The 26,539-nt window shown below is 52.0% G+C and overlaps 1 protein-coding gene across 2 annotated transcripts in view; it reads left to right on the top strand.

The window, feature by feature from the left end:
• The first annotated feature begins 7,039 nt into the window (after positions 1 to 7,039).
• slc1a4 (solute carrier family 1 member 4) overlaps positions 7,040 to 26,539 on the top strand; it is a 65,576-nt gene continuing 46,076 nt past the window's right edge. Inside the window, exon 1 of one of the 2 annotated variants that reach the window (XM_038807478.1) lies at positions 7,040 to 7,070. Coding sequence is in view for 1 of the 2 variants with exons in the window: in XM_038807467.1 (XP_038663395.1) it covers positions 7,177 to 7,736 (560 nt within the window). In the remaining variant the exon portion in view is untranslated. Of the gene's footprint in view, positions 7,071 to 7,100; positions 7,737 to 26,539 lie in introns of those variants that run through there. The other variant, XM_038807467.1, reaches the window with a different exon arrangement.

The raw sequence follows: 26,539 nt of genomic DNA, 5'->3' as shown, positions 1-26,539 counted from the left end.
CAGCGACCAGGCGTACCGGCAGTTAGGGATGTCTCCCAGGAGATCGGAGGCACCGGGTGGTTGGGCTCTGGGCACGGTGCCACCCAGGCTGCATGGTGCTGCCAACCTGGCACCTTGGCAATGTTAGGGTGCCCAGGTGACACTGCCAAGTTGTTATGGGCACTGCCAAGATGCCAGACTGGCAATGCCGAGGTGCCCAGGCAACATCTTGCCTGCGCTGGGGATCGGACCCGGGGTGCCCTGCCCTTATGAGGTGGGGTGCGGGGGCTCAAGAATCCTCTAATTGATGAGTTGGGGCTTTGTGGGGCGTACGGGGGCCGTGGTGGTGGATCTAGAGATTGGGTAGTCATTTAAAAATGGCGCCCCAACCTCTTCTTGCACTACCGAGTTGAACTCAGTAGTTGTAGGAAATGAGAATAAGTGCGCCCTTGGCAGGGCATTCCTCGCTGAGACCCAATATTGAAGCAGAGTCCTGTTTAATGGCGGGGTCGTTCTTGGCCCTGCAAGTGCTGAGAAACACCCCACTAAACACATTCAAAATAGGACTCTGCTTCATTTCCATTCATTTCCTCTGTCTGGGAAAAGCTTGACTGGGAGAGTGAATGAAGGATGGTGTCAGACTGGTTTGATAGCTTTCTGCTGCCTAGAGTGTCATGTACCGAGTTGAGAGGCTGCAAGCTCTGTTATTTGCCCTATCACTCCACATGGGGCTTGCCCCCAATCCAGTCAGCGGGTGGCAGGCAGCTCTGTATGGTGACATGATGGCGTGATGAGATCCGAGCACTGTCCTTGGTGCCATGGGCATTGCCCACCTGTAAGGCTTCACCTGCTCGCCAAGCACTTTCAGGTTATTTCACAGAGCCCCACAGAATCTCCCTGCTCACCCAAGCTTGAGAACCACTCAACTAAACTTTCAATCCGGTTATCAAGTGTTTCGTTTTTCTATTCTCAGGTCACCTTTCAACTCAACTCCTATTCTGATGTGTTCTCTCTGGCGACAACTGCAATGACGAAAACGGAATCTTATTGGTCTCTTGGAGGCGGGAAGGTGGAGGGTTTTTGTGTGCTGGGCCGTCTCCCTCTCTCTAAGTGATCTTCTGGAGGCAAAGATCAGACCACCAGCAGCTGTTACCCAATTAGTGACGGTTGCATCCGGCAGCCATTAGATTTGTGATGCTGTTGGGATCTTCAGACAGTGGACTGCTCCCCTGCGCCCCGTCCACTGAGGCCGAAACCAGCAGTTACCTGGAGGTGGCAGGATGGTGGGGGGGGGGGGGGGGGGGGGGGGGGGTGCTCCTCAAAGCTCCGGATGCCCATACGGGGCCCTGCACTTCTGACCACGGGTCCGAGCATGCGCGCGGCGGCTGCCTGCATTTGCGGCCCCACGCAACATGGCAGAGCCACGTAGCGGACCGGCCCCCACAAAATAGCCCCCCCCCCAGATCACGCGCGTCCACCGATCAGTGGCCCCCAATCGGAACCCTGGCCATCCTGGAGGACCCCCTGGTGACGAATCCCCCCCGCCCCCAACAGGGCAGCTGTGGTAGCTGCCACTCCGAGTGCCCGCCAGGTGGAACCATGTTAGAACCTGCCGGCAGGAACACGTACAGCTGCTGGTGGAGAATCGCAGCGGGGGCTTCTTTCAATGGCCCCTGACTGGCGTCACTTCGACCGCGCTCGCGCGACTGGTGGCGATTCTCCACTCTGCGGAGAATCGCAGGAAGGCGTTGGATCCGATCGCGGATGTGACGCCCCATTCTCCGCTTCCGCGCTGAGCAGCTTTCAGCCCTCCTGATCAGATTCCACTCGGGGGGCTGGATTCTCCAATTATGGGGCTATGGCCCCATGCCAGCGTGGGAACGGTGGAAACTGTCGCAAAACGGCCACAGATTCCCCGTTTTGCTGGGGGCTAGCATGCTGGCAGTGTAGAGCACCCGGCTCTAGCTGCTGATATGCTCCGTCCGTGGTCTCGCATGCACATGGCGGCAGCCTGCAGCGGTTGCGCCGTGCTTAATGGCAGCAGCCGCTTGCAGACACGGTCCGCAAAATAGTACCTCCCTTCAGCCCCAGACCACTCCCCCACAGTGCCCCCAGCCCCGAATAATGCCCCCCGTCCGCGGACCGGCGCTACCCCGACTGTGGCGGTGGTGGACTGAGTCCGCAGCCGCCACGCCGAGTTCCCGACAGGTGAGACCATGAGACCCACGCCATCGGGAACTCAGCCGGTCGGGGGCGGAGCATCGGGGCGGGCCTCAAGCAATATCCTGAGGCTGTCGATACGTGGCGCGGAGTACTCCTAGAGTACGCCGCATTGGAGGGGATGGAACATTGCGAATGCGGTGCCGCCCCCGATTTGGTGGGAAACTTGGATTCTCCAGCCGGTCGCCGAATGCGATTTCGGCTTTGCCGAATGGAGAATCTAGCCCCGGGAGTTTGATAAAGTAATCACTTTGGTCTTCGCATTTTGCACTCTGACCTGACTGGGTTACTTTTGAATGATTTGTAGTTAAACGGTACCAAACTGCTGCATTCTTCCTTTTCCTTTGCCAAATTATGTTGCTGTAGTAACGCAACTGAAATGTTGCATCAGCCTCAGTGATAATACAGCCTTGCTGATAATACTGAACCTAGTCACTCTGTGGTCTAGAGATGAACACTGCGGTTTGATGATAAAGTTATGTCATCAGCGTAAATGTTGTATGTGAATAAAACTGTACCGTTCTATACAGTACTGCACTCTTCTTTATAAACTACTCCCTACTCCATGCAAGTTAACGGGAGGTTTTATACCCTTATAATAATGAGAGTTTTTGATAGATTGGGTTAGGGTTTTCAATGGCAGGAGGGTCAGTAACCAGAGATAATTTCTGTTTACACATCGAGGCGTTGTGATCTGGAACACACTGCTTGTAAGGGCAATCGAAGCAGATTCAATAATAAGTTTCAAAAGGGAATTCAATAAATACTTGAAGGGGAAAAATAGCAGGGATAAGGGAAAGATTAGTCGGGAGTGGAAATTATTGGACAGTGCTTTCAAAGAGGTAGCAGAGGCACGATGGGCTTAATGGCCTCCTTTGCTGTATCATCCTTTGTTTCAAATATTCACCATCTTCATCTGGGTGATGTCTTGGACCTGCGTTTGCCTGTTCTTCACACACACACCCATTCTCTCACACACACACCCACTCTCCCTCTCTCTCACACACACCCACTCTCTCTCACACACACCCACTCTCTCTCACACAAACAAATGAGAACAGAACTGGAGCGGGTGGCTGTTACATTCTGGTGCTTGGCCAGTCAGAATGAGTGCACTAGAGAACACCTTGTTCGTGACACGTTAAAGGTTTATTGTTCAACAATAAACGTGGGTTAGATAACCATAAGAATATTATCAAAATCTACTAACTATAGGGGCAGCACGGTGGCGCAGTGGATAGCATTGCTGCCTCATGATCCTGGCCCTGGGTCACTGTCCGTGTGGAGTTTGCACATTCTCCCCATGTTTGCGTGGGTTTCGCCCCCACAACCCAAAGATGTGCAGGGTAGAACATAGAACATACAGTGCAGAAGGAGGCCATTCGGCCCATCGAGTCTGCACCGACCCACCCTATGCCCGTAACCAATAACCCCTCCTAACCTTTGTGGTCACTAAGGGAAATTTATCATGGCTAATCCACCTAACATGCACGTCTTTGGACTGTGGGAGGAAACTGGAGCACCCAGAGGAAACCTATGCAGACACGGGGAGAACGTGCAGACTCCGCACAGACAGTGACCCAGGGCCGGGATTGAACCTCGGACCTCGGTCCCGTGAGGCAGTGAGGTAGGTGGATTGGCCAAGCTAAATTGCCCCTTATTTGGAAAAAATGAATTGGGTACTCTAAAATTTAAAAAAAATCTACTAACTATTATAAATTATCTAAGAGCTACTACAAATGTGATTATCCACTACGACTATCTCCAGACTCCCTGTGGTAACAGTGTGACGTGGTTATTCTCTATTGCTACCTGCTGGTTGGAGGTCGTATCTATCACTGTACGCATGATTGCTTATACATATCATCACAGTGACCACCTCGAATTAGCCCACCCTCATTTCCATGCTGCCACTGACGTGTTTGTTGATGGGGAGTTCAATATTTAAATAGTTCAGTGGGAGAATGAATCCTGGCAGGCAGGAGAGTAGCGGAGTACATAACCAAAGCAGTTCCTAACACAAATGGCAGAACCTCAGTGAGGGGAAAGGAAGCAAGTCCTTTTCTAATCGAGAGGGATACACTTACTTCACCCTGCTTTTTTAAACTAAATTTCCAAAATTCATTGGGAAAACTTTTGCAAAACATCAGCTTTAAAGACAAATATTGTCCTTGGTAATTGTTATCATCATTAATTATACAAAGACCTCGAACCGGGTAATTGGCAACTTGTTTCTATTTATGCAGCAGAATGCAGAGGTAACTTTACGGATCTTACAACAGATACTTGAGCAAAGAGCTTGCAACATACAATTACCAAACTGTTACTCCCAGTTCCATTATGTCTCTTCCCTTTCTTGTTTCTGAGTCTTTTGGTAATTTGGCCAAGCAGCCATTAATGATGTGGAGCATTAAATGTTGGCAAGTTAGCTGAACTGTGGAGGTTAACACAGCTGAGTCCAGCTCTACAGATATGTCTTGCCAACAAGCATCACTTAGTGACTCCAAATTCCCACAAAGACAGCACCACAGTCACACTGTATATTGGCTATGACAGAACTGGAAAATCATCTTGAGCCTGGATAAGCGGGGTTCCAACCAAAGGCATGAGTTTCTGTTGGGGTCTGTCTGGGTGGAAGCTCTGCCGACCCAGTGATATTCGAGAAGATGAGGAAGATTCTGTCAATCTGGAATGAGCGGGACGAGATTTGTGATTGGGCAGAGTGATGACAGATGTAATCCAGGCAATTGTAAAGAACACCTCATAAACCAGCTGACAAGCATACTCAATGAATTAATGAAATTAAATGAAATGAAAATTGCTTATTGTTACAAGTAGGCTTCAATTAAGTTACTGTGAAAAGCCCCTAGTCGCCACATTCCGGTGCCTGTTTGGGCAGGCTGGTACGGGAATTGAACCATGCTGCTGGCCTGCCTTGGTCTGCTTTAAAAGCCAGCTATTTAGCCCAGTGTGCTAAACCAGCCCCTATGTAGTCAATGGTATGGTAGAATGGTAGTCAAGTAATTAAGCATGAAGCCTAGAGAGACCTCAGAGTTTTACCAACCTCGATCTAAATGTAGGCTTCAATGAAGTTACTGTGAAAAGCCCCTGGTCGCCACATTCCGGCGCCTGTTTGGGCAGGCTGGTACGGGAATTGAACCATGCTGCTGGCCTGCCTTGGTCTGCTTTAAAAGCCAGCGATTTAGCTCAGTGAGCTAAACCAGCCCCTGAGGGCAGCACGGTGGTGCAGTGGGTTAGCCCTGCTGCCTCACGGCGCCGAGGTCCCAGGTTTGATCCCGGCTCTGGGTCACTGTCCGTGTGGAATTTGCACATTCTTCCCGTGCTTGCGTGGGTTTCACCCCCACACCCCAGAGATGTGCAGGCTAGGTGGATTGGCCACGCTAAATTGCCCCTTCATTGGGAAAAAAAAAATGAATTGGGCACTCTAAATTTATAAAATAAGTTTACAGACTGAATGAAGAAGTTTTGCAAAGCGGTCACCCAATCTGTGTTTAGTATTAAACTAAGTTAATTGGCTGTTGAACTGCATAGAATAGAGCCTAAATCAAAGGAGATAATTAAACTTTATTGTGCTTTGTTCAGACTTTATATTAAATAGTGCATCCAGTTTTTGTTGCTAAATCTCTCTATCTTCCTCTCCTCCTTTAAAACAACTTCTGACCAAGCTTTTCATCACCTTCCCTGATGAATTATTATGTGGCTTGGTGTGAATTTCTGTTGGATAATCTCTCTTGTGAAGCACCTTGGGATCTTTTACTAGGTTATTAGGTTGTATCAGTAAAGGTTGTTGGTGCTGTTGTTGCAAAGAAAAAAGTGATTTAAACACTGGAGGCAGTGCAGTGGGAGTTTTCAAGCTGAAACCCAGGGTTAGGGTGTGGATAAAGGGGAAAGATGGTTTAACCATTGGAAAGGATGTGTCTTATATATCACATTTCTACTTGTGGGAGTCCAGAACTAGAGGCCAATGATATTAGATAGCTACTGATTAATCCAATCAGGAATTCTGGAGAAACATCTTCACTCGGAGTGGGGAGAATATGGGACTCGCTCCCACAGGGAGTGGTGGGGGTTGATGTATTTGAAGGGGAAATTGGATAAACACATGAGGGAGAGAGGGATAGAAGGAATGAGATAACGAGAAGGTTGGAACTGAACAAAAGTGGGCAGAGATGGGCTAAATGGCCTGTTTCTGCGCTATTACATATGAAATCGTTATAGGTGTAGCAAAAATGAATCTGGACTATTATTTCACATTAAAGCAGAGATATATCGCCAATTACTAAAATGTATATTTAACAGTAATGTCAGATAAAATAATCAATCAGCAGTATTGTAGATGCAAAAGTGACAGCAGCTTTAGAAAGTGCACTTAATAACCACACTTCATGTGTCAAATTCCTCAGCTCAACCTGCCCTTTTCAGAAAGAAATCCATTTAATTTGTATTCAGCAGGCTTGAAACAACTTTGCATCTTGAAAGTATTCTGCCTTCTGATATAAACAGGAGTGTGGATGGTGAAACTGGCTCAACGTGGTGTTAAAAAAGCAACAAGTGTTAAAGAAACCTTCATGGTCAATTCTCTGTCTGCTGGAGAGGGAGCCCCAACTCTCATTGTGTATCTCCCAGGTTGAGTTGTATTCTGAATTCTCACTCCAGGATGGTCAGACATTCATTTGGTACAGGCAGCTTTTGTTAAGTATTGAGTTGGAGCTGTTTTGGGAACATGCTGATGTAGTTCTGAAGTTCCTGCTCTGGGAGATTGCAGCCCCGCCTCTCTGCCCAGAGCCTGGCAATCTGAGCATATGGACGGTTCCTGCTGCTTCTCTCAGCAGTGAGCGGCAAGATCAGAGGTAGTTGCATCATCTCACAGCCTCGCCCCCCTCCCCTCGCAGCTCGAATGTTGAAGCATTGCTGGATTCGGGCAGTCTGAGGACAAGCTCGCTGCTGACAGGCTGCATGATGCAGAAAGGAGCAGAGGAGCCTCTGGCCAATGGGCATGTAGGAGTGAAGGGCCGGCCAGCCTGCAGCATCGCCAAGCTGGCTGCCCTGGGCTCTGAGAAAGAAGCGGGAGGCGAGCGGACAGCCTCCGCCCTGGCGAAAGTGCGGTCTTTCCTGAGGAGAAACTCGCTGGTGATTTTCACCGTGTCCGGGGTCCTGCTCGGACTGGCTGTGGGTCTGGGAGTGAGGAGGCTGCACATTTCCCGCACCCACCTGCTTTACTTCGCCTTCCCCGGGGAGCTGTTGCTGCGGCTGCTGAAGATGGTGATCCTGCCGGTGGTGTTCTGCAGCCTGGTGTCCGGGGCTGCCAGCCTGGACACCAGAGCCCTGGGCAAACTGGGGGGCAGAGCCATCCTCTACTTTGCCCTCACCACCCTCATGGGCTCGGCACTCGGAGTGACTCTGGGCTTGATCATCAAACCCGGTGGACACAGCCAGACTGGGCACAGCAAGATCCCAGCCGTCAGCGCCACACTCCCCTCTAAAGAAGCAACAGACTCCTTCCTGGACCTCTTCAGGTAGGTCGGAAGGCCGCATCTACTGAACTGGGCTTTGATTTCCTTGGAGCAGAGAAGGTTAAGGGGAGATGGGGGTAACCTCAGGAAAAGGGTTAAGAGAGTAAATAAGGAGAAAGTGGCAAGTGAGGTGACAAAAGAAGCTGGGTGGTGATGGTGGCGGGGGCGGGGGGGGGGGAGGTGATGAGAATTACTTTTACACACTGAGTTCTGAACAAGGAGGTAAAAATAGATTTGATCACAACTTTACAAAGGGAATTGGGAAAAATGTGAAGGAACCCTTTGCGGGACTATGCATTGAGAATGGGACTAATCGAATATGCTTTCAAAGAGCTGGCAGAGATACAATGTGCAGTATGGTCTCCTCCTGTATCATTCTACTGAAGGTCCATGTTTGTCCAACTTGAGACATTCTACATAACATTGAGAACATGGATGGAGTGTGGTTAACAAAGGCTGGAGTGAGTTAGACCTTCTTGTCAATATTTATGGTAAACTGATGGCTTTTCTCATGTGTGATTGAACAGTTGCTTGAAATGACAGCATATTATCAAAGTGGATGCTCCCAGTCATATTGAATTTCATTGCTCCAGGTGAAGGGTGTGTCTCAACAGGTCCTCAGCTACTTCACAATACTGAATGGAACCTGGAAGTGACAGCTCGACAAGGCCAGAGGGTCTCAGCACAAGATCAATCTCAATACCGCTACTGGTCACTGCCTCATTCAGGGTCCCCGTCTCATTGTCTCAGTCTCGATTTCTTGCCTTGGTCTCGATGTCTCAGTCACCTTGTCTTGGTCTCATTGTCTAGGTCTCGTTGTCTCAGTCTTGATTTCTTGTTGTCTTGGTCTCGATTCCAATGTCTTGTCTGCTTTGGTCTTATAGTTTCGCTGTCTTTGCCTCCAACTCAATGTCTCTGTCTTGTCTGTTTAGGTCCTGGTGTTGATGTCTCAGTCTCGTTGTCTCCGTTTCGATGTCGCTGTCTTGTTGTCTCTGTTTGGGTCTCGTTGTCCCGGTGTCGATGTCTTGTTTAGATGTCTCAGCCACTTTTTCTTGGTCTTGTCTCGGTCACGTTGTCTCAGTCTCGGTCTCGATGTCTCCGTCTCGTTGTCTCGGTCACGTTGTCTCGGTCTTGTTGTCTCGGTCTCGATGTCTCGGTCTTGGTGACTCGGATTCGTTGTCTTGGCCTCGCTGTCTCGTTCTCGTCGTCTCGGTCTCGTGGTCTCGTTGTCTCGGTCTCGGTGACTCGGTCTCGTTGTCTTGGTCTCGCTGTCTCGGTCTCGATGTCTCGTTGTCTCGGTCTCGTTGTCTCAGTCTCGATGTCTCGTTGTCTCGCTGTCTCGGTCTCGTTGCCTTGGTCTCGCTGTCTCGGTCTCGATGTCTCGTTGTCTCAGTCTCGCTGTCTCGGTCTCGTTGTCTCAGTCTCGGCCTCGTTGTCTCGGTCTCATTGTCTCGGCCTCGTTGTCTCGGTCTCATTGTCTCGGTCTCGTTGTCTCGGTTTTGCTGTCTCAGCCTTATCTCGATGTCTCGGTGTCGATGTCTTGTCTAGTTGTCGCAGCCTCTTTTTCTTGGTCTTGTTGTGTCATTCACGTTGTCTCATTCACGTTGTCTCGGTCTCGTTGTCTCCATCTCGATGTCTCGGTCTCGATGTCTTGTTGTCGATGTCTTGTCTAGATGTCTCAGCCTCTTTTTCTTGGTCTTGTTGTCTCATTCCGTTGTCTCGGTCTCATTGTCTCTATCATGTTGTCTCGTTCTCGATGTCTCCGTCTCGTTGTCTCGGTCTCGTTGTCTTGGTGTCTTAGTCTCGTTGTCTCGGTCTCGATGTCTCGATTTTGTTGTCTCTGTCTCCATGTCTCAGTCTCGTTGTCTTGGTCTCGATGTCTCGTTGTCTTGGTCTCGTTGTCTTGGTCTTGATGTCTCGGTCTCGATGTCTCAGTCTCGTTGTCTCTGTCTTGTTGTCTCAGACTCGATGTCTCGGTCTCGATCTTTCGGTCTCGTCTCGGTCTCGATGTCTCGGTCTCGTCATGTCTCGACCTCGTTGTCTCGGTCTCAGTGTCTCGGTCTCCATGTCTCGGTGTCGTTATCTCAGTCTCGTTGTCTCCGTCTCGATGTCTCCATCTCGATGTCTCCGTCTTGTTGGCTCAGTCTCGATGTGTTGGTCTCGTACTCTCCGTTTCGTTGTCTTGGTCTCGTTGTCTCTGTCTCGGTCGCGTTTTCTCAGTCTCGATGTCTCATTCATGTTGTTTCGGTCTCGATGTCTCGGTCTCGATCTCGTTGACTCCGTCTCGATGTCTTGGTCTCGATGTCTCGGTCTCGTTCTCTCGGTCTCGTTCTCTCTGTCTCGTTGTCTCGGTCTCATTGTCTCGGTCTTGATGTCTCGGTCTCATTATCTTGTCTTGTTCACGTTTTCTCTGCTAGATCTCGTTGTCATGGTCTTGATGTCTCGGTCTCATCATGTCTCGATCTCGTTGTCTCGGTCTCCATGTCTCGGTGTCGTTATCTCGGTCTCGATGTCTCGGTCTCGTTGTCTCCGTCTCGATGTCTCCGTCTCGATGTCTCCGTCTTGTTGGCTCAGTCTCGATGTGTTGGTCTCGTACTCTCCGTTTCGTTGTCTTGGTCTCGTTGTCTCTGTCTCGGTCGCGTTTTCTCAGTCTCGGTGTCTCATTCATGTTGTTTCGGTCTCGATGTCTCGGTCTCGATGTCTCGATCTCGTTGACTCCGTCTCGATGTCTTGGTCTCGATGCCTCGGTCTCGTTCTCTCGGTCTCGATGTCTCGGTCTCGTTCTCGTTGTCTCGGTCTCATTGTCTCGGTCTTGATGTCTCGGTCTCATTATCTTGTCTTGTTCACATTTTCTCTGCTGGGTCTCGTTGTCATGGTCTCGATGTCTCGGTCTTGATGTCTTGGTCTCGATGTCTTGGTCTCTGTGTCTCTGTCTCATTCATGGGGCGCGATTCTCCACTCCCCACGTGGGTGGGAGAATTGCAGGAGGGCCCCACGACTAAATTCACGACCCCCTGGCGCTACCGCGATTCTCCCACCCCCCCGCTCGGAAGAATCGCCGCTCGCCGTTTTTCACGGCGACCGGCGATTCTCCGACCCGGATGGGCCGAGTGGCCTGCCGTTCGCGACCGTTTCACGACGGCGGCTACCACACCTGGTCGCTGCCGTTGTGAAATCACCGTGAGGTGCCCATTTTGGGGCTTGTAGGGGGCCTGGTGGGGAATGAGCACCACGACTGTGCTCGGGAGGGGAGAGGCTCACGATCAGTGCCCACCGATCATCGGGCCGGCGTCTCAATCGGACGCACTATTTCCCCTCCGCCGCCCCGCAAGATGGGCGGCTGAGGGGAAAGATGGCCACCGCGCATGCGCGGGTTCGAGCTGTCAGCCATCATGACGTCAGCCGCGCATGCGCGGGTTGGAGCCGGCCAACCTGCGCATGCACGGCTGATGTCACATAGGCGCCGCCGTCGCGTCATTCTCGGCGCGCGCCTTGACGCAAGCGTCAAGGTCCGGCGGCTGAGAATAACTGAGCGCCGCTCCTAGCCCCCCCCGGGTGGGGGTGAATTCAGTGAGAGGAGCGGGCTCCGAGGCCTTCACAATTTTTCCCGGGAGCGGAGAATCGCGCCCAACATGTCTCGATCTCATTGTCTTGGTCGTGTTTTCTCAGTCTCGATGTCTCATTCACGTTGTCTCGGTCTCGTTCTCTCGGTCTTGTTGTCTTGGTCTCGATGTCTCGGTCTCAGTGTCTCGGTCTCGATGTCTCGGTCTCGATGTCTCGGTCTCGATGTCTCTGTCTCAGTGTCTCGGTCTCGATGTCTCGGTCTCAGTGTCTCTGTCTCAGTGTCTCGGTCTCGATGTCTCGGTCTCGATGCCTCGGTCTCGATGTCTCGGTCTCGAAGTCTCTGTCTCTGTCTCGGTCTCAAAGTCTCGGTCTCGAAGTCTCGGTCTCGAAGTCTCAGTCTAGATGTCTCGGTCTCGAAGTCTCGGTCTCGAAGTCTCGGTCTTGATGTCTCTGTCTCAGTGTCTCGGTCTTGATGCCTCGGTCTCGATGTCTCGGTCTCGAAGTCTCGGTCTTGATGCCTCGGTCTCGATGTCTCGGTCTCGAAGTCTCGGTCTCGATGTCTCGGTCTCGAAGTCTCGGTCTCGATGTCTCTGTCTCAGTGTCTCTGTCTCAGTGTCTCGGTCTTGATGCCTCGGTCTCCTTGTCTCCATCTTGTTGTGTCGGTCTCATTATCTCGGTCTCGATGTCTCGGTCTCGTTGTCTCCGTCTTGTTGTCTCGGTCTCATTGTCTCAGTCTCGATGTCTCGATCTCGTTCTCTCGGTCTCGATGTCTCGATCTCGTTGTCTCTGTCTCGGTCGCGTTTTCTCAGTCTCGATGTCTCATTTACGTTGTCTCGGTCTCGATGTCTCGATCTCGTTGACTCCGTCTTGTTGTCTCTGTCTCGTTGTCTTGGTCTCGATGTCTCGGTCTCGATGTCTCGATCTCGTTGACTCCGTCTTGTTGTCTCTGTCTCGTTGTCTTGGTCTCGATGTCTCGGTCTCGATGTCTCGATCTCGTTGACTCCGTCTTGTTGTCTCTGTCTCGTTGTCTTGGTCTCGATGTCTCGGTCTCGTTCTCTCGGTCTCGATGTCTCGGTCTTGTTGTCTCGGTCTCGATGTCTCGGTCTCGTTTTCTCTGTCTAGGTCTCATTGTCGTGGTGTCGATGTCTCGGTCTCTGTGTCACGGTCTCGATGTCTCGGTCTTGTTCTCTCGGTCTCGATGTCTCATTCACGATGTCTCGGTCTCATTGTCTCGGGCGCGTTGTCTCAGTCTCGATGTCTCGGTCTTGTTCTCTCGGTCTCGATGTCTCATTCACGATGTCTCGGTCTCATTGTCTCGGGCGCGTTGTCTCAGTCTCGATGTCTCATTCACGTTGTCTCGGTCTCGAAGTCTCAGTCTTGATGTCTTGGTCGCGATGTCTCGGTCTCGATGTCTTGGTCTCCATGTCTCGGTCTCGTTCTCTCGGTCTAGATGTCTCTGTCTCAGTGTCTCGGTCTCGATGTCTCGGTCTCGAAGTCTCGGTCTCGAAGTCTCGGTCTAGATGTCTCGGTCTCGAAGTCTCTGTCTCTGTCTCGGTCTCAGTGTCTCGGTCTCGAAGTCTCTGTCTCTGTCTCGGTCTCGATGTCTCGGTCTCGATGTCTCGGTCTCGAAGTCTCGGTCTCAGTGTCTCGGTTTCGATGTCTCGGTCTCAGTGTCTCGGTCTCGATGTCTCGGTCTCGATGTCTCTGTCTCAGTGTCTCGGTCTCGATGTCTCGGTCTAGATGTCTCGATGTCTCGGTCTCGAGGTCTCTGTCTCAGTGTCTCGGTTTCGATGTCTCGGTCTCGAAGTCTCGGTCTCGATGTCTCGGTCTCGAATGTCTCGGTCTCGAAGTCTCGGTCTCGATGTCTCGGTCTCGATGTCTCGGTCTCGAAGTCTCGGTCTCGATGTCTCGGTCTCGATGTCTCGGTCTCGAAGTCTCGGTCTAGATGTCTCGGTCTCAGTGTCTCGGTCTCGATGTCTCGGTCTAGATGTCTCGGTCTCGATGTCTCGGTCTCGATGTCTCTGTCTCAGTGTCTCGGTCTCGATGTCTCGGTCTCGATGTCTCGGTCTAGATGCCTCTGTCTCAGTGTCTCGGTCTCGATGTCTCGGTCTCGATGTCTCGGTCTCGATGTCTCTGTCTCGATGTCTCGGTCTTGATGCCTCGGTCTCGAAGTCTCAGTCTAGATGTCTCGGTCTAGATGTCTCGGTCTCGATGTCTCGATCTCGATGTCTCTGTCTCAGTGTCTCGGTCTCGATGTCTCGGTCTCGATGTCTCGGTCTAGATGTCTCTGTCTCAGTGTCTCGGTCTCGATGTCTCTGTCTCGATGTCTCGGTCTCGATGCCTCGGTCTCGAAGTCTCAGTCTCGATGTCTCAGTGTCTCGGTCTCGATGCCTCGGTCTCGATGTCTCGGTCTAGATGTCTCGGTCTCGATGTCTCGGTCTCGATGCCTCGGTCTCGAAGTCTCAGTCTCGATGTCTCTGTCTCAGTGTCTCTGTCTCAGTGTCTCTGTCTCAGTGTCTCTGTCTCAGTGTCTCGGTCTCGATGTCTCGGTCTCGATGTCTCTGTCTCAGTGTCTCGGTCTCGGTCTCGATGTCTCGGTCTCGATGTCTCTGTCTCAGTGTCTCGGTCTCGATGTCTCGGTCTCAGTGTCTCTGTCTCAGTGTCTCGGTCTCGATGTCTCGGTCTCGATGCCTCGGTCTCGATGTCTCGGTCTCGAAGTCTCTGTCTCTGTCTCGGTCTCGATGTCTCGGTCTCGAAGTCTCTGTCTCGGTCTCGATGTCTCGGTCTCGATGTCTCGGTCTCGATGTCTCGGTCTCGATGCCTCGGTCTCGATGTCTCTGTCTCAGTGTCTCTGTCTCAGTGTCTCGGTCTCGATGCCTCGGTCTCGATGTCTCGGTCTCGATGTCTCGGTCTCGATGCCTCGGTCTCGATGTCTCGGTCTCGATGTCTCTGTCTCAGTGTCTTGGTCTCGATGTCTCGGTCTCGAAGTCTCGGTCTCGATGTCTCTGTCTCAGTGTCTCGGTATCGATGTCTCGGTCTCGATGTCTCGGTCTCGATGTCTCGGTCTCGATGCCTCGGTCTCGATGTCTCGGTCTCGATGCCTCGGTCTCGATGTCTCGGTCTCGATGTCTCGGTCTCGATGTCTCTGTCTCAGTGTCTCTGTCTCAGTGTCTCTGTCTCAGTGTCTCGGTCTCGATGTCTCGGTCTCGATGTCTCGGTCTCGATGTCTCTGTCTCAGTGTCTCGGTCTCGATGTCTCGGTCTCGATGTCTCTGTCTCAGTGTCTCGGTCTCGATGTCTCGGTCTCGATGTCTCTGTCTCAGTGTCTCGGTCTCGATGTCTCGGTCTCGATGTCTCGGTCTCGATGTCTCGGTCTCGATGCCTCGGTCTCGATGCCTCGGTCTCGATGTCTCGGTCTCGATGTCTCTGTCTCAGTGTCTCGGTCTCGATGTCTCGGTCTCGATGTCTCGGTCTCGATGTCTCGGTCTCGATGTCTCTGTCTCAGTGTCTCTGTCTCAGTGTCTCGGTCTCGATGTCTCGGTCTCGATGTCTCTGTCTCAGTGTCTCGGTCTCGATGTCTCGGTCTCGATGTCTCTGTCTCAGTGTCTCGGTCTCGAAGTCTCAGTCTCGATGTCTCCATCTCGTTGTCTCGGTCTCATTATCTCGGTCTCGGTGTCTCGATCTCGATGTCTCCGCCTTGTTGTCTCGATCTCGTTCTCTCCATCTCGTTGTCTCGGTCTCCATGTCTCGGTCTCCATGTCTCGATCTCGTTGACTCCGTCTTGTTGTCTCTGTCTCGTTGTCTTGGTCTCGATGTCTCTGTCTCGTTGTCTTGGTCTCGATGTCTCGGTCTCGTTCTCTCGGTCTCGTTGTCTCGGTCTCGTTCTCTCTGTCTCGTTGTCTCAGCCTTGGTTTCGATGTCTCGGTCTTGTTATCTCGTCTCGGTCTCGTTTTCTCTGTCTAGGTCTCATTGTCGTGGTCTCGATGTCTCGGTCTCGATGTCTCATTCATGATGTCTCGGTCTCAATGTCTCGGTCTCGATGTCTCGGTCTCGATGTCTCGGTCTCGTTGTCTCGGTCTCGATGTCTCGGTCTCGTTATCTCGTCTCGGTCTCGTTTTCTCTGTCTAGGTCTTGTTGTCACGGTCTCAATGTCTCGGTCTCGTTGTCTCATTCACGATGTCTCGGTCTCAATGTCTCGATCTTGATGTCTCGTTCTCTCGGTCTCGATGTCTCGGTCTCGTTGTCTCGGTCTCGATGTCTCGGTCTCGTTATCTCGTCTCGGTCTCGTTTTTTCTGTCTAGGTCTCATTGTCGTGGTCTCGGTCTCGATGTCTCTGTCTCTGTCTCGTTGTCTCGGTCTCAATGTCTCGGTCTCGTTGTCTCGGTCTCGATGTCTCTGTGTCACTGTCTCGGTCTCGTTGTCTCGGTCTCGATGTCTCATTCACGATGTCTCGGTCTCATTGTCCCGGTCGCGTTTTCTCGGTCTCGATGTCTCATTCACGTTGTCTTGGTCTCAAAGTCTCGGTCTTGATGTCTCGGTCTCGATGTCTCTGTGTCACTGTCTCGGTCTCGTTGTCTCGGTCTCGATGTCTCATTCACGTTGTCTTGGTCTCAAAGTCTCGGTCTTGATGTCTTGGTCGCGATGTCTCGGTCTCAGCGTCTCAGTCTCGATGTCTCGGTCTCGATGTCTCGGTCTCGATGTCTCGGTCTCGATGTCTCGGTCTCGATGTCTCGGTCTCGATGTCTTGGTCTCCATGTCTTGGTCTCCATGTCTCGGTCTCGTTGTCTCGGTCTCGATGTCTCGGTCTCGTTGTCTCGGTCTCGATGTCTCGGTCTCGTCTCGGTCTCGATGTCTCATTCACGATGTCTCGGTCTCATTGTCCTGGTCGCGTTTTCTCAGTCTCGGTCTCGATGTCTCTGTCTCAATGTCTCGGTCTCAACGTCTCGGTCTCGATGTCACTGTCTCGGTCTCATTGTCTCGGTCTCATTGTCTCGGTCTCGATGTCTGTGTCTCGGTCTCGTTTTCTCGGTCTCGATGTCTCGGTCTCGATGTCTCGGTCTCGATGTCTCGGTCTCGTTGTATCGGTCTCGTCGTCTAGGTCTCTGTCTCGTTGTCTTGATCTCATTGTCTTGGTCTCGTTGTCTTGGTGTAGATTTTTTTTTTAAATTTAGATTACCCAATTATTTTTTCCAATTAAGGGGCAATTTAGTGTGGCCAATCCACCTACTCTGCACATTTTTGGATTGTGGGGGCGAAACCCACGCAGACACGGGGAGAATGTGCGAACTCCACACGGTCAGTGACCCAGAGCCGGGATCGAACCTGGGACCTCAGCGCCATGAGGCAGCTGTGCTAACCACTAGGCCACCGTGCTGCCCTGAAGGTGCCGTGTATGTGCGGAACTTTGGAGATGGCTCCCAATGGATCCCAGGAGTCGCGCTGGTAAAGACTGGACCAGTTTCTTAAAAAGTCAAAGTTTAAGGGAAGGTCGTGAAAAAACACCAGACCACCTGAGAAGCAGGGACCGCACTCCAGCGGAGACGAGTTCAGCAGAGGCGACCCCCTTGATGCCCATTGTGACTACCTCTGGCAAGGGGACTCAGCTGGGGCTTGTTAGCAGAACCGTTAAATGTAGGTTCCAGGCCCGGACCAGCAGTTCCCGATAGTCCTGGGCTAGGGCATTCCTCAGTTTAAAATAAATCAGCTTGGCCTTTCACTCTGCATCTCCTGGAATTATTACACTCCTGAACGGCATTGGTGGAAACATTTGTTATCATGGTGCAGGATATTTGCCTGCCCATTGGACAGACAGTGAGGGACCCACACTGCGTCTTTTCAGGAAGCTCCGCTGAACTACCAGCCAACCAGTCAGTGGCAAGGGCAGTGATGGACCTTCCCCAATCAAGACCTTGGGGCGGGGACCTGCTGACCAATCAGAGGCTGGTTGCTCTTATGCTCAACAGCACCCCTGGGGAGGCCGTGCCTGTGGTTGGAAGGGCAGGCACTGGAGTCCCGAGATCACAGAGATGCCCAGGCCTGAGGGAGAAATTTGGGGTAGGTTTTTGTGCGTGTTTGGGTTGTGGGGAGAGGGGTGAAGGAGATTTAGCAGCAAGGGCAGAGGAGTCGCTCTACCAGCTGATCAGGCACTGAGTGCTCTTGATTGAGAGACTCCCAGAGATGAGAAGCAGCCTGCTCAGGTTTATCTATCATGCACATCACATGGCAACAGGCCCATCTGCAGCTGGGTTAATACCAGCGGCAGCAGGATGAGGCCCTTCAATGGTCATTAATTGGCCATATAAGTTAGTGGCGGGGCAGGAAGGTCAACTCTGGTCCTTTCTGACAGAACGTAATTTGTTTGGAGGTGGGAATTCAGAAGGGCTCCAGGACACTGTTGTCCTACCCAATTAAATGTCATTCCCGTCTTCAAGCTCACCGCCAGAGAGAGCAGAAGATTCTACCCATGGTCAGCGTCCTTAAACAACAAAGTGAGAACCTAATTGGCTCCCACTTTATTGCTAGAAATCACTTCTCATTAATAAGATCCATTTGATCATAGTGGCCGAGAAGATTTTCTGAATGGCTGAACATGTTCAAACTCAGTGACCATGCTTCAGAAACACTTTCATCTGTGACCAGATGTCAGTTCATTCACCTTCAATATGTTAACAGTTGTTGGTGGGTGGTGAATTTTGAAAGCTGGGGAGGGCTAGAGAGACGTGATAATGGTCTCTATCATTAGTGAAACCTCTGATCAAAGGGCAGTCATGAACCTGCTTGTAACAAACTGGGGAGCCTGAAAATTGATCTGGCAATCTTCAGTCTGCTGATTCAGTGCACTTAGTTATTCAACCTTAATGCAATTGATCTAAAAACAACAGAGTCAGAAGATTGTCAGTGGTCTCCATGGTTAGAGAGCGGGTTTGACATTAGCAATTTTGTGCCCCTAATGTCAAATGTAAATTACCGGTATAACCCAAATGTTTTAAAGTTGAAAATGTGCCGTTTGATGTGAGTCCATTAGGCTAGATCTATAGCTGGAATGTAGATTGTTCAATTTATGGAATATTCGGGGCAGCATGGTGGCGCAGTGGGTTAGCACAGCAGCCTCACGGCACTGAGGTCCCAGGTTCGATCCCGGCCCTGGGTCACTGACCGTGTGGAGTTTGCACATTCTCCCCGTGTTTGCGTGGGTTTCGCCCCCACAACCCAAAAATGTGCAGGGTAGGTGGCTTGGCCACGCTAAATTGACCCTTAATTGGAAAAAATGAATTGGGTACTCTAAATTTAATTTAAAAACTTATGGAATATTCAGGATGAGCTGGCAAAACCTCAATTTGAAAAATATCATGCTTGTTTTCAAAACCCACCATGACCTCCCCTCTCCCAGCCTCACCACTCTTCAGACCTCTCCGCTTTCCTCATTGCGGCCTCTTGTACATCCCTGATTTTAATTGTTCCAATATTGGTGGCTGGGCCCTCAGCTCTGGAATTCCCTTCCAAAACATCTCCATTTCCTCTCCTCCTTTACCAGGGGCCGGTTTAGCACACTGGGCTAAATAGCTGGCTTGTGATGCAGCGCGGGTTCAATTCCTGTACCAGCCTCCCCGAACAGGCACCGGAATGTGACAACTAGGTGCATTTCACAGTAACTTCATTGAAGCCTACTTGTGACAATAAGTGATTATTATTAAGACATTCCTTTGAGAGTAAGTTTTTGGTCACCTGCCCTAATGTCTCCTTATGGAATTCAGTGTCAAACTTTGTTTTTTTTTAAATAATTTTTATTGAAAGAGTTTTTCCATACAAACATTTACCCCTACTATTTTTAAAATTATATACAACACAATCCCTCTAGGCAAATATCCCTCCCTCGCCCGCCCTCTCGCGCGCACCAGTCCCCCCCCCCCCCCCAAGCAACAACTTAACAAACAAGGCAGCCTACAGTTTCAGACATGAGCAGCGAGCAGACTTGCCCGCGTTACAGTCGTACATGTCCCCCCACGACCATTGCTGCCCCCCCCCTCCCCCTCCCCTCCCCCCCCCTCCCCTCCCCTCCCCTGCCCCCCCCCCCCTCCCTCCCCTCTCCTCCCCTCCCCCCCCCCGGGTTGCTGCTGCCATGACCCCGAACGTCTATCTCTGATCTAAAAAGTCAAGGAAAGGTTGCCACCGCCTGGAGAATCCCTGTACCGACCCTCTCAGGGCAAATTTGATCCTTTCTAGCTGAATATAGCTAGCCATATCGTTAATCCAAGTTTCAACGCTTGGAGGCCTCGCGTCCTTCCATTGAATTAATATCCTTCGTCGAGCCACTAGGGACTCCTAGCCTCCTGTACCCCCGGTTCTACCCCGACCCCAAAGATCGCAAGCCCCCATCCTGGTTTGACCCTGGACCCCACCACCTTCGACACCGTCCTTGCCATCCCCTTCCAGAACATTTCCAGCACCGGACATGCCCAGAACATATGCACATGGTTCGCTGGGCTTCCCAGACATCTGACACACCTGTCCTCACCCCCAAAGAACCGGCTCATCCTTGTCCCCGTCATGTGAGCTCTATGCAGCACCTTAAATTGAATGAGGCTCAGCCTCGCACACGAGGAGGAAGAATTGACCTTCTCCAGTGCATCCGCCCACGTCCCGTCTTCTATCTGCTCTCCCAGCTCCCCTTCCCACTTGGCTTTCAGCTCCTCCCCTGATGCTTCTTCCGCCTCCTGCATTATCTTGTAGATGTCTGATATCTTCCCCCCTCCGACCCAGACCCCCGAGAGCACCCTGTCACTCGCCCCCTTACTGGGGAGCAGGGGGAACCCCTCCACCTGCCGCCTAGCAAATGCCTTCACCTGTAAATATCTGAACATGTTTCCCGGGGGGAGCTCAAACTTCTCCTCCAGCCCTCCCAGGCTCGCAAACCTCCCCTCTATAAACAGATCCTTCAGCTGCCGTATGCCCACCCTGTACCAGCTCTGAAATCCTCCGTCGATGTTCCCCGGGATGAATCTATGGTTCCCTCTTATTGGCGCCGCCAACAGACCTCCCATTTCCCCCCTGTGTCGCCTCCACTGCCCCCATATCTTGAGGGTGGCCGCCACCACCGGGCTCGTGGTGTACCTCGTGGGGGGGGCGGCCATGGTGCCGTTACTAGGGCCCCCAGGCTTGTGTTGCCACAGGACGCCCTCTCCATTCGTTTCCAAGCTGCCCCCTCCCCTTCCATCATCCACTTGCGCACCATTGACACATTTGCCGCCCAGTAATACCCCGAGAGATTGGGTAGTGCCAGCCCTCCACTGTCCCTACTCCGCTCCAAAAAGACCCTCCTCACCCTTGGGGTGCCGTGCGCCCACACGTAGCTCATGATGCTACTCGTCACCTTTTTGAAGAAGGCCCTAGGGAGGAAGATGGGCAAGCACTGAAATAAAAACAGGAACCTTGGGAGGACCGTCATTTTGATTGACTGCACCCTCCCCGCCAGCGACAGCGGTACCATGTCCCACCTCTTAAATTCCTCCTCCATCTGTTCCACCAGCCTGGAAAAGTTCAACTTATGGAGGGTCCCCCAGTTCCTTGCCACCTGCACCCCTAAGTACCTAAAGCTCTTTCCTGCTCGCTTGAAGGGGAGTCTCCCAATACCCTCTCCCTGGTCCCCCGGGTGTATCACAAAAACCTCGCTTTTGCCCAAATTTAGTTTGTACCCCGAAAAGTCCCCAAACTCTGCTAATAGTTCCATTATCTCCGGCATTCCCCCCTCTGGGTCTGCCACGTACAGCAGTAGATCATCCGCATACAGCGATACTCGATGTTCCTCCCCTCCCCTAGTCAGTCCTCTCCACCCCCCTGAACCCCTCAGTGCCATCGCCAGCGGTTCGATCGCCAGTGCGAAAAGTAGGGGGGATAGGGGACATCCCTGCCTGGTCCCTCGGTGGAGCCCGAAATACTCCGACCTCCTCCCGTTTGTCACTACACTCGCCGTCGGGGCCGAGTAGAGCAACTTCACCCACTTAATAAACCCTTCCCCAAACCCAAACCGTTCCAACGTCTCCCACAGGTACTCCCACTCCACCCTATCGAATGCCTTCTCCGCGTCCAGCGCTACCACTATCTCAGCCTCCCCCTCCACTGCCGGCATCATAATTACATTCAGCAATCTCCGCACGTTCGTGTTGAGCTGCCGCCCCTTCACGAACCCCGTCTGGTCCTCATGGATTACCCCTGGCACACAATCCTCTATTCTAACTGCCAGGATCTTTGCCAGCAACTTGGCATCCACGTTCAGAAGCGAGATAGGCCTGTAGGACCCGCACTGCACGGGGTCTTTATCCCGCTTCAGTATCAGGGAGATCAGAGCCTGCGACATTGTCGGGGGCAGAACCCCCCCCTCTCGCGCCTCATTAAAGGCTCGTACTAGTACCGGTCCCACCAAGTCCACATTTTTCTTGTAGAATTCCACCAGGAACCCATCTGGCCCCGGCGCCTTCCCCGCTTGCATCTGACCTATTCCCTTGACTAGCTCCTCTAGCCCTATTGGCGCCCCCAGCCCTTCTACCAGCCCCTCCTGGACCCTTGGGAACCTCAATTTGTTTAGGAAGTCCTCCATTCCCCCTCTCCCCGTCGGCGGCTCAGACCGATACAACTCCTTGTAGAAATCCCTGAAGACCCCGTTCACTTCTTGCCCCTTCTGTACTACCTTCCCGCCCCCCTCCTTCACTCCCCCAATCTCCCTAGCCGCATCTCGTTTGCATCTCGTTTGCGAAGCTGGTGTGCCAGCATCCTGCTCGCCTTTTCCCCATACTCATACCCTGTGCCCTTCTCCACTGCGTCTCTGCCTTCCTGGTGGTCAGCAGGTCGAACTTGACCTGCAGGCTGCGCCGTTCTCCCAGCAGCCCCTCCTCTGGTGCCTCCGCATATCTCCTATCCACTTCCAATATCTCCCCCACCAGCCTCTCCCTCTCCTGCCTCTCCTTTCTTTCTCTGTATGCCCTTATGGAGATCAGCTCTCCCCTGATCATTGCCTTCAGGGCCTCCCAGACCATCCCCACCTGCACCTCCCCCGTGTCATTCAAGTCCAGATAGCTCTCAATGCTCTTCCGGACCCTTTTACACACCTCGTCGTCCGCTAACAGCCCCACATCCAGCCGCCACAGCGGGCGCTGGTCCCGCGCCTCCCCCATTTCCACATCCACCCAATGTGGTGCATGATCAGAGATCGCAATGGCCGAGTACTCAGCTTCCCGTACCCTCGGGATCAGCCCCCTGCTCAACACGAAGAAATCGATTCTGGAGTACACTCTATGGACGTGGGAGAAAAAGGAATACTCCCTCGCCCTCGGCCTACCAAACCTCCATGGGTCTACTCCTCCCATCTGCTCCATGTACCCCCTCAGCACTTCTGCCGCTGCCGGCCTCCTATTGGTCCTTGAGCTCGATCTGTCTAGCCCGGGGTCCAGCACTGTGTTGAAGTCCCCCCCCATGATCAAGCCCCCTGCCTCCAGTCCCGGAATGAGGCCCAATAGGCGCCTCATAAAACCCGCGTCATCCCAGTTCGGGGCATATACGTTGACCATCACCACTTTCTCCCCCTGCAGCTTACCCTTCACCATCACATACCTACCCTCCTTATCCGCCACCACCTCCTCCGCCACGAACGACACCCTCTTTCCCACCAGAATCGCCACCCCCCGGTTCTTTGCGTCCAATCCAGAGTGGAACACCTGTCCCACCCACCCCCTTCTCAGGCGAACCTGGTCCACTACCTTCAAATGGGTCTCCTGTAACATTGCTACATCAGCCTTCAGTCCCTTCAGGTGTGAGAATACCCTTGCTCTCTTGACCGGCCCATTCAGCCCCCTCACGTTCCAAGTGATCAGCCGGGTCGCGGAACGACCCGCCCCCTTCCCCTGCCGATTAGCCATGTCCCGTTCCCTGCTCGCCCCGGGTCGACCCTCCCTTTCTGACCCGCTCCCCATGGCGATGGCCCCCTCCCCCCAGCTCTCCAGTCCTCCACTTCCCGTTTCTGGTCTTTCCAGCAGCAACCCGGTGTCCCTCCCTAACCCCCCCCCCCCCCCCCCCCCCCAAGGCTAGGACCCCTCCTAGCCGCGATGTACCCTCCATCGTACTCCCGTAAGTCAGCTGGTTTGCGCTGACCCGGCTGCTCCTGCCACACTCCGACTCCCCCCGGCTCGGGGGGGGGGGCCTCCCCCCCCTTGCCACTCCTCCCTGGCCCCGCTCCAACGCGGGAAAGGTCGCCATTGCTAGCCACGCCCCGCACTCCTCCCCTCCCCCCTCCTCTGCCCCGCGCGCGGGAAAACAGAGGAAAGCCCGCGCTTTCGCCCTGCCACACCCCACCCCGCCATCTTCAGTTCCACCCCCGTCCCCGTCCATGCCTGTAAAGAACCCCCCCTAGGAGCCCATAACCCCGATCTGCTCTCCCCCCCGTCCCGCCTCCCCAACTTAACATTATAAATAACAAATAGATAACAAATAACAATGTACTTAACAGTCGCCCTCTACCAAGCAGTATAAATAACCATAAATAACCATGAATAACCACAATAACAATAACTAAGGGAAGTTGGCAAAGGGGGGAAAAAACATCAGAAGAAAAAAAAAACCCAAAGCAAGAGTTCAAGATCCAAACAAGGAAAGAAGAAGAAAAAAAAAAGGAAACCGTTCCAATAAGAGTTGCCCAGTTCCGACCCATCCGAAAAAAAACGAACCGCTTGTTCAGCTGAAAGTACCCGAGCGGACACGGCCGCCAAGTACCCCCTGGGTCTAATTCGAGTCCAGTTTCTCTTCCTGTACAAAGGCCCACGCCTCCTCTGGGGACTCAAAATAGTGGTGTTGGTTCCTGTAGGTGACCCACAAGCGCGCTGGCTGCAGCATTCCGAACCTGATCCTTTTTGCATGTAGCACCGCCTTCGTCCGGTTGTACCGGGCCCGCCGCTTAGCCACCTCCGCACTCCAGTCCTGGTAGACCCTCACCGTCGAATTCTCCCACTTACTGCTCCTTTCCCTCTTGGCCCACTCCAGCACTCTCTCACGATCGCTGAGTCGCTGGAACCGCACCAGCACCGCCCTCGGGGGCTCATTTGCTCTTGGCTTCCTAGCCATGACCCTGTAGGCCTCTTCCAGCTCCAGGGGCGAAGGGACGGCCCCTGCCCCCATCAGGGAGCTCAGCATTTCTGCTACGTATCCCGGGAGGTCTGACCCCTCCAGGCCTTCTGCCAGGCCCAAGATCCTCAGGTTCTTCCGCCTCATTCGGGTATCCAGCTCCTCAAAACGGCTCTGCCATTTCAGGTGGAGTGCCTCGTGCACCTCTACCTTTCCCACGAGGACCGTGGCCTCCTCCTCCCTCACAGTCATCTCCTGCTGCAGCTCCCGAATCGACGCCTCTTGGGTCGCCTGGGCTCCCATCAGCCTGGTGGTCGTCGCATTCATTGACTCCAAGAGCTCCATTTTCAGCTCCGTAAAGAAGCGCAGGAGAGCGGCCTGCTGCTCCTCCGCCCATTTCCTCCATTCCTCGGGTGCGCCACCGGCCGCCATTTTGGTCTTCTTCCCCCGCTTTTTTTGGGGAGCTGCTGTTGCTTTTTTTACCACCCCACTCCGGGTACCGACCATAAAGTTGGTCTGGTTCTCCTCAGGGAGCCTTCCCCCACCGGGATTTGTCCTTACAGCGCCGTTGGGGCCCTCCAATCGGCCCGAAAACACCTTTGTAGCAGGAGCCGCCAAACGTGCGACTTAGCTGGTCATAGCCGCAACCGGAAGTCTCAGTGTCAAACTTTGTTTGATAGTCACTCCTGCGAAGCACCATGGGATGGTTTGCTACATTTAGGATGCTATATTAATACAAGTTGTTGTTATAATCATAATGTTTCCATTGGCTGATAAAAGGCCAATGAAGCCAATAATCAAACAGCTGTAAACACACCTTGAGTGTTTTTGAAGATACACCAACTATGTCTCGTCACACTATGCAGTAGTATAACCCCAGCCACCACTTGTAGTAACACTATATATTTCCTCTCCTAAAGAAAGTTGGGCACCATGTGCTAATCTAATCCTGAGCCAAGGAAAATATAGTAACCATTTGGTCAGTTATAATTAGAGTGTTGACTTTCCCTAGTAAGGATTTTCTGATGCCTGTTAGTAATTTGAATACATTGACATTGATTAATTGACATACGTTTGGCGCAATAATATGGCCAAGTTGACCATTCCTTCAGGAGAGAATCTTTGGGACTTTCTACCCCAGAGCACAAAGAGTGTTCAGTCATTGAGTATGCGCAACACGTTATATTATCCAGCACAAATATCATTCTCGCACAATATGTGGATTGTAGCATTTGAGAAGGTTTCCACAGCTCCAGAACCACCTCCTGCATATCAGAATTAGAGAATTCAACAAAAAGAAAAACAATATGGCAAACAGTGATGGTGTCAGTAATAACAGAAAGGTACATGTTAACAGTGATAGAATCAGTCATTTTTTTTCTTTTTTTTTTCTTTAGTAAATTTAGAATACCCAATTCATTTTTTCCAATTAAGGGGAAATTTGGTGTGGCCAATCCACCTACTCTGCACATCTTTGGGTTGTGGGGGTAAAACCCACGCAAACCCAGGGAGAATGTGCAGACTCCACACGGACAGTGACCCAGAATCGAACCTGGGACTGCGGCACCGTGCGGCTGCAGGGCTACCCACTGCGCCACCGTGCTGCCCGATAGAATCAGTAATGATGGAAAGTTGCAGTCTAACAGTAATAGAGTCAGTACTAATGGAAAGATGTACATTAACAGTGATAGAGTCAGTAATGATGGAAAGGTGCAGTTTAACAGTGATAGTGCCAGTAATAATGGAAAGGTGCAGTTTAACAGTAATAGAGTCAGTAATGATGGAAAGGTGCAGTTTATCAGTGATTCAGTCAGTAATAAAGGAAAGGCGCAGTTTAACAGTGATAGTGTCAGTAATAATGGAAAGGTGCAGTTTCACAGTAATAGATTCAGTAATAAAGGAAAGTTGCAGTTTAACAGTAATAGTGTCAGTAATAATGAAAAGGTGCAGTTTAACCGTGATAGTGTCAGTAATAACAAAAAGGTGCAGTTTAACCGTGATAGTGTCAGTAATAACAAAAAGGTGCAGTTTAACCGTGATAGTGTCAGTAATCATGGAAAGGTGCAGTTTAACAGTAATAGAGTCAGTAATAACAAAAAGATGCAGTTTAACAGTAATAGAGTCAGTAATAACAAA

Source organism: Scyliorhinus canicula, chromosome 1 (assembly GCF_902713615.1).
Source record: "Scyliorhinus canicula chromosome 1, sScyCan1.1, whole genome shotgun sequence".
NCBI classification, from domain to species: domain Eukaryota; kingdom Metazoa; phylum Chordata; class Chondrichthyes; order Carcharhiniformes; family Scyliorhinidae; genus Scyliorhinus; species Scyliorhinus canicula.
The sequence above is the reverse complement of the archived record's forward strand: the minus strand, read 5'-3'. Positions and strand labels throughout refer to the sequence as shown.